At 50.1% G+C, this 8,256-nt stretch overlaps 1 protein-coding gene across 1 annotated transcript; it reads left to right on the top strand.

Annotated features, from left to right (window-relative positions):
* The first annotated feature begins 340 nt into the window (after positions 1–340).
* Positions 341–6,487, top strand: LOC135901642 (uncharacterized). Its single transcript, XM_065431500.2, has 2 exons — positions 341–376; positions 4,099–6,487. Exons 1-2 carry the CDS (start codon positions 341–343, stop codon positions 5,752–5,754), a joined length of 1,692 nt encoding a protein of 563 aa, XP_065287572.2. The 3' UTR covers positions 5,755–6,487.
* The last annotated feature ends 1,769 nt before the right edge of the window (positions 6,488–8,256 follow it).

Raw genomic sequence — 8,256 nt, 5'->3', positions numbered from 1 at the left:
AGCTCCAAACATAGTGGTGAGAAAACTTATGGTAAAGACTTTATTGCATCACTCATTGTGACTTATTAACGACGGTCACAATGGCTTTGTGCTCGCTGTGGTATACACTGATCAACATACTCGCAAATGCAAACACATTCTTTCATAATGTCAAATTGATGCAGGTACGCAATTGGGTTGTCGGTTGGGTCGGATCGGTGCAGCATCGCAAGCGATATGTGTACAACACGAAAAACCTAAACCACTACCTTTTCAGTGCCGAATCGTCCACAATGAAATCACCGACGTCGCGACCACAGGTGTAGTGTCATCGCAATTAGCCCACGCAAAGTGAGTAGCCATGAACCTCAGGGGCTATGAGCCATTGCTGACGGAGGTATGAGCCATCGATTATGACAGTTTTTGACATGCTGTTCTGTATGTTGTATGCGTGATTATAAAGAATGTAAGCACCATTCGCTTCACTTTGCCTAGCGATTGTAGTCTCTGCCCTATGGGGCTATGAGCCATCGCGTTTTTTTTTTGTTTTGTTTGCTTACGGGGCTATGAGCCATTGATGATGATAGGTTTTGTTGACGGAGAAGAAAAATGCATGGAACCGTAACCATATACAGCTCCGTTGTGAAAAGTGCTTTTTTTTTCAAATTGCAAGAACCTCCGCATCCTAAGATGGCCATTCGCACTGCTCACACGGCGAACCGTCGTGGCGGGCGAGTCACATGAGCTACCGCTAACCTCGATAAGGTTTTTTTTTTATTCAATATCGCCAGGCAAGCGCCGCCACTTTCTCCAGCCTTTTCGCACACATCTTGCTCGTTTCGACGGGGCAGACGCTGTGGCCGCTCGTTCCCAAGCCGATAAGTCGGAAAAACCCTGCAACCTAGCGCACTGCCTTCGAGGAAACCTTGAGCGCGAAACCTTGTGTTATTTGGTCTTCTTAAAGTACTAGTTGCAAATGTAATGAGTTCATCCCCCTGCTTTTTCATTTCTTTCTTTTTTCCTTTTTTCTTTCATATAGACTTTCTTGTCATCCAGTGTTTCATCGAGCATGGACCGCGTTGCGGTTGTCATGCAGGCGTGCGGCAACCGCGATGCGCGGATATTGCCGAGGCGTGCCGCTGTTTGTCACACCCGTATACTCTTACAACGCTGATGTGCATGAGGAGACGACCGAACGTGTGACATTTTTTTAAGTATTCGCGAGCAATGTGCATGTAGTGCGACACACACGAGACGCTTCCGTGTTCGCGAGCGTTGTGTTTGGAATATGCTACACGTACATTCTCACTCTCTCTTGTCTGTCGTTTTTGCAATGTTTTGTGCATATTTATGTCACGAAACTGGTCCTTCTAATTTTGATTTGATGTAGCTTTACTCTACTGTTCACTATTCACTCAGCTGAAAGTGTTTCTCCAAATCCTTGATTGGTGTGTTGTTCATTCTCTCCTTCATTAATGCCTTTTTCATAGACTAGTTTCAGTTAGTTTGACTGTTCACTCGCATGTCATTCTAGTTTGTCCAGTCTTTCCTTCAGTTTTCGCTTATTTCGCTCCATCTATTCGAGATAGAATTTCTTTTATGATACCTCCTGTTGCTCACTTCTGGGAATATCCCCCTTGGTGGTTACGCGCCATAATGTGCAACACGATCATCAAGTGGAGCCACAGTTGCTTCCTTACAATGGTGAATTAATGCAGCCCATGATTGTCTGTACGAGATTACTAAACACTACTATCTCAGCCGTAGAACCTACTTTGTTCCTCATCCGCGCCTCAATAGAGCTCAAGCATTAACGCTACGTCTACTACAAATGAATATCTATCCGAATTTGTCACTCTTACATAAAATCTATCCGGATACTTACACCAACGCTACCTGCCACGATTGTGGAGATATAGCCATGTTAGACCATATGCTCTGGCGGTGGGCCCGGTCACGCTCTATCATCGCTAACAGCTCGGCCAGCTGGGAGGCGGTTCTCCGCAGCCCTCTTCTGGCTGACCAACTCTGGGCTGTCCAGCAGGCCCACGATGCGGCCGAAAGGCTCGGCCTTCCGGTTCCCGCGTTGAAGTGGCCCGCTTCGTGAAGACTCACGATCTGCAGAACTTCTTTAAAGTTTCACCATACCATACCATACCATGATTGTCTGTAGACTTCGAGTATGCTGCATTGCCTTGTAGCCTTGTCCTTTTGGTGAAATATATGTAGTATTTCGAGATAAAAGTGGTTAAAAAATCTGTTCCCTTTGGTCTAGCTGTGGCCCTACATGGTTACAAACTAGTTTTTTGTAGACAGCATACAGACCATAGCGGCACAAAACGTGTACAGCCATAACTCTTCACGTGGTCTATAAACATTAATTATCGTTTCGTAGCAAAACGTCTATAAACTTTCCAATGATTGCCTAAATATTTTTTCAGAGATCTATCATCTGTAGCTGGTCCACGTACAAGGAAAGTACCTTAAGAAACGAGAACTAAGCGAACTAAGGGACATGAGAGTCAAGTAAACGGATAAAAGAAAATACGGCATCCTTGTCAACCCATCGTTTCCAACATTCATAGAATTGTGTGAATGTTTACATAAGTGGCGACACTTACAAACTGCTTTGAGCAGAGAAGCCAGCACACTAAGCGAAAAACAACGCCCGTAGAAGAGAGGCACACACTGACCGACTGGCGCGTGCGCAGTAGCACGAACATGTGACACCCAAAGCAATCCAGTCAACAAACAAAACAATGCCATACGTCGGCATTCCTGAACACGAGATTCAGTCCATGCGGATAGAACCTCGGGATAGTCGCCGACATCTCGTTGTTGGCCTGTCATCGCCTACTTGTGCTTTGATTCACAAATAACTCACCGCCACCCACGAAAACGCGTTATGCGGCGTACGGCACGTCACAACATGTGATGGCGACGCCCGATTATAATAGATGCTGGAAAAATGAGCGCTTTCATTATCCAAGGACGCCACCCGCAACGATCGCGCTTTAATTTAGCTTATTCATGTCACCATACTCGGCACGGAAAACACGACCTGCACAAAACTTGGAGCAAGGTTCGACGTGTTGAGCCTGACGAAACGAGAGGAACCTTTGAGCGCAAATGTATTGTTAGGGTGTTCTGAGTGTTAAAAAAATTATGGGGTTTTACTTGCCAAAACCACTTTCTGATTATGAGGCACGCCGTAGCGGGACTCCGGAAATTTCGACCACCTGGGGTTCTTTAACGTGCACCTAAATCTAAGTACACGGGTGTTTTCGCATTTCGCCCCCATCGAAATGCGGCCGCTGTGGCCGGGATTCGATCCCGCTACTTCTTGCTCAGCAGCCCAACACCATAGCCACTGAGCAACCACGGCGGGTGTTCTGAGAGTTTACGATGCGCTCTGCTGAGACTGCGGTATCCTAAACACTGGTACACAGCCACTCAGCGGAAACGCCAGTGCCCTTGTGCACAAAGCACATGCCGCCAGCGTAAGGCAAGCTTTATTTCATTCGTTAATTCCTCAGCTATGTCAACATATGCGTGATATGTCATTATGGCGTTGACGCTTTTTTGGCACATATTACCGCTTTGATCACTGGCACTCGGTATTCATAACATCGATTCTGCCAGTTCTCGTTCTACTTAATCATTTAGTTATGAATTTACAAAAAAAAGCATCAGTATCGAGAACAGAGCATCCGCTGTCAGTCCGCGACTTCTTTGTCTTCACGTTATCATGCCCCCGAAATCAGCTGTGAATCCACTCCGAATCCGTAATCGTCCTCAGATTTTAAATTCCAGTTAGTCAAATTAGTCTGTAGTTCACACTGTAGCATTGTTAGCAGACGCAATTTTTCAGTGTGAACCATAGGTTCTTGAATTTCCTTTGGATGACGCTTGTAAGAAGGTGTAAGATGAAGTAGAAGAAGAATAAAACCCCAGTGTGGGTATGAGCCATAATATTAGCCCATGATCATCATCATCCAGAGGAAGCGGTGCCTTCTGATTTCTCTCCAGCAAGAACACGTTTTCAGAGAGCCTACTGTCTTCGAGAACTATGTCGCCGCCATCGAGGTCGACGGTAAACAGGTGGAGCTGGCATTGTAGGATACAGTGGGGCCGGAGCACTACGACCGGTTGCGGCCGCTGTCGTACCCAGACACTGACGTCATCCTCACGTGCTTCAGCATCGACTCGCCCGACTCCCTGGAGAACAACCCGGAGTCTGGGAAGCCGGGGGTACGTCACGTCTGGCCCAGCGTACATGTCGTTCTTGCGGGGATCGAAGGCCCCGTACACGCTGTCGAAGTTCGCCAAGGCGAAGAACAACAGGCAGCAGGAGCACTACGACCAGTTTCGGCTGCTGTCGTACTCAGAAACGGACGTCATCCTCACGTGCTTCAGCATCGACTCGCCCGACTCCCTGGAGAACAACCCGGAGTCTGGGAAGCCGGGGGTACGTCACGTCTGGCCCAGCGTGCATGTCGTTCTTGCGGGGATCGAAGGCCCCGTACACGCTGTCGAAGTTCGCCAAGGCGAAGAACAACAGGCAGCAGGAGCACTACGACCAGTTGCGGCTGCTGTCGTACTACTCAGAAACGGACGTCATCCTCACGTGCTTCAGCATCGACTCGCCCGACTCCCTGGAGAACAACCCGGAGCCTGGGAAGCCGGGGGTACGTCACGTCTGGCCCAGCGTGCATGTCATTCTTTCGGGGATCGAAGGCCCTGTACACGCTGTCGAAGTTCGCCAAGGCGAAGAACAACAGGCAGCAGGAGCACTACGACCAGTTGCGGCTGCTGTCGTACTACTCAGAAACGGACGTCATCCTCACGTGCTTCAGCATCGACTCGCCCGACTCCCTGGAGAACAACCCGGAGTCTGGGAAGCCGGAGGTACGTCACGTTTGGCCCAGCGTGCAGGTCGTTCTTGCGGGGATCGAAGGTTCCCGTACACGCTGTCGAAGTTCGCCAAGGCGAAGGACAACAGGCAGCAGGAGCACCACGACCGGTTGCGGCCGCTGTCGTACTCAGAAACGGACGTCATCCTCACGTGCTTCAGCAACGACTCGCCCGACTCCCTGGAGAACAACTCGGAGTCTGGGAAGCCGGGTGTACGTCACGTCTGGCCCAGCGTGCAGGTCGTTCTTGCGGGGATCGAAGGTCCCCGTACACGCTGTCGAAGTTCGACAAGGCGAAGAACAGCAGGCAGCAGGAGCACTACGACCGGTTGCGGCCGCTGTCGTACTCAGAAACGGACGTCATCCTCACGTGCTTCAGCATCGACTCGCCCGATTCCCTGGAGAACAAGCCAGAGCCCGGGAAGCCGGGGGTACGTCACTTCTGCTCCAGCATGCATCTCATTATTGTGGGCGTCGAAGGCCGTACGTGCTGTCGAAGTTCGCCAAGGCGAAGAACAAGATGCAGCTGGAGGGATACAACCTGTTACGGCCGCTGTCGTATCCATACATGGACGTCATCCTCACGTGCTTCAGCATCGACTCGCCCGACTCCCTGGAGAACAACCCGAAGTCGGGGAGGCCGGGGGTACGGAACGTCTGCCGCAGCGTGTACAGCGTGTACGGGGGCCGAAGGCCCCGTACACGCTGTCGAAGTTCGCCATGGCAAAGAACAACAGGCAGCAGGACGGCTACGATCTGTTGCGGCCGCTGTCTTACCCAGACACGGACGTCATTCTCGCGTGTTTCAGCGTCGACTCGCCTGACTCCCTGGAGAACAACCCCAAGTGCGCTAGGCCGGTAGTACGCCACTTCGGCCCCAGCGTGCATATCATTCTTGCGGGGATCGAAGTACACGCTGTCGAAGTTCGAGGCAAAGAAGCACAAGCAGCTGGAGGATTACGACCGGTTGCGTCCGCTGTCGTATCTATACATGGACATCATCTTCACGTGCTTCAGCATCGGCTCGCCCGACTCCCTGGAGAACAACCCGGGGTCAGGGAAGCCAGGGGTACGCCACTTCTGCTCTAGCGTGCACCTCATTCTTGCGGAAATCGACGTGCACGCTGTCGAAGTTCGTCAAGGCGAAGAACAACAGGCAGCAGGAGGGCTACGACCTGTTGCGGCCACTGTCGATCGTGCCCGGACATGGATTTCATCCTCAGGTGCTTCGGTATCGACTCGCCCGACTCCCTGGAGAACGTTCTTTGATAAGCTTTCGTAGTGTGGAACTTAATTAGTGGGATCAAGAAAATTCGTTTAATTGGGAAGAAGAGTAGGATCGAGCATTTTCCCGGGAATGCGTCGAACTAAAGATGTGCTTCAAATGCCTCACTCCGCGTGTTAACTAGTGCTGTAATGCGAGCACGTTGGTATGGCATCTTGGAGTACTATTTTAGCGCACTATGAGGGCGTTAATATTCACGCTTTCTGGCACGGTTAATTACTGCGTTGATCATTGTAACTTTGCATTGATAATGTTGATTTTGCCAGTCCCATTGTACTTATTTGTTGTACTTATTGGTTATAAATAATTAAATAAATAAATAGAAATCACCGTCGAAGCACTCCGTACATATGGTTAACCAGCGAAGTTGAAACGTGCGGCCCCGGTGTTTATCACTGGGTTAATCTCAACGGTTCGTTAAAGGGCCCCTCACCAGCTCCCATAGCAAATTTTGGTTATACGCTGAAAGTCGTTACATATCCTGTAGGGAGTGTTCTGCCGCAAAAATTTTTCGGGCTCAATAATAGCCGAGATATAAATATTTCAGTGCCGCGAACCCATGATTTCATGAGTTGAGTTGTAGGCTACTGGTGGGATTAGCCATGCAGTTGCTGCTCCATTGCACAGCGAGACATTCTCAACACTCGCCCCGTCTAGAATCCACAAACGAAATTTCTTCCCTGCGCTCTCCCATACCGGACCTCGAGGATCGCGTGACGCAAACGTCACGGGCCCCGCCTTCATTTTATCCCTCCTCGCTTTCTTTTCTTCTTTTTTCTTTTCTTTTGCGGCGCTGCGCATTTCGGTGACGGGTTGCGCACGAGCTGTTGTTATTGTCTGGTTTTGCGCAGTGGACGATATTTTGTGCTGTGCACAAGGACACATGAATACCGGTACTATAATTCAGTGCTACACGAATACTGAGGCAGACCAATCGGATCGCAGAGCTGATCACGTGCTGGAACAGGGTAGAAAATGGCATAGTTCCGGTACCGGCGCACATGACTGCACGACCGTGGGAACAAGCAGACGAAGCGGAAATACATCTCCCTTGCTTCGGCGCGAAGTAAAACAAAAAACACGCAGACATTCCGCTTTGTGTGTTTTATTATTTCTCTTAACTTCAATTCGTCAATTCAAGCAACATCACATAAATAACAGATGTTGCCTTGAATAATTCTCGAAGTCACGTGTCACCACGAGCGACGTTACAGTGCGGACCCGAGTACGTAGGCGCAGGGACACCAACACGTCACCGTCCGGCTTGGTGCGCGATCGCGGCGAGGGAAAGAGAAAACGGCGTTCGGATTGAAATTTCAGACCTTTCCGCGGCGCGAAATGATGTGATTCCTTGCAAACACGATTGTTAGCCCGCTTTGTATGCTCTGCGCTTGTCAGCTCAAAATGTCCAGACCTGGTAAGGGGCCCTTTAAACGACGGCTCATTAAACGACGGCTTGGTAGGCTGCCGGATCCTCGGTACGCAGTTGATGCTTGCGCTCGGCTGCACGAGCTTGTTCTTGTGCCAGGGCTGCAGAATCGGCATGGCGTAGACGAGCTCGTTCCCGATTTTGCTCGCGGCATTGCTGATCGAAAGCTACCTGCTCCTCAGGAGTACGTATGACACGTGACCTACCCATTTCGGAGCTGGAGAGAAACTGCTGCGCTCGCGCTCGGCTGCGACGGAGAGCAACGACGTCACTACTGGTACATCCAATGACGCGCCTTTCTCTTGTTTCCTTCGCGCATGCGCACGGGGTTGCGCCGTAGGAGTTTTCGATGTACAGGCGACAGACGGTCGAATCGGCTAGCCATATACAGCTTCGCTGTAAATAGATCGGTTGCGAAAACAGCGCATGTGCTGTCAGTCCGCAACTTCAGTTGGTCCAAATAATTTCATTTGGTCCAAATGAAGATGTAGCTCGCACCGCAGCGTTGTTAATAGACGAGGAGTTGCTTTAATTTGGGACCTGAAGTTCAGTAAAGTTATCAGAATTGGCTCGTTGTGACATCATATATGTTAGCAGCGTTTGCATGGGTCTAGTTAATTATTTTAGAGAGCAGGTCTTAGGCGCCCGTT

This window comes from Dermacentor albipictus, chromosome 1 (assembly GCF_038994185.2).
Source record: "Dermacentor albipictus isolate Rhodes 1998 colony chromosome 1, USDA_Dalb.pri_finalv2, whole genome shotgun sequence".
Taxonomy (NCBI): domain Eukaryota; kingdom Metazoa; phylum Arthropoda; class Arachnida; order Ixodida; family Ixodidae; genus Dermacentor; species Dermacentor albipictus.
Note: the sequence above shows the minus strand (reverse complement) of the source record. Positions and strands in the feature narration are given on the sequence as shown.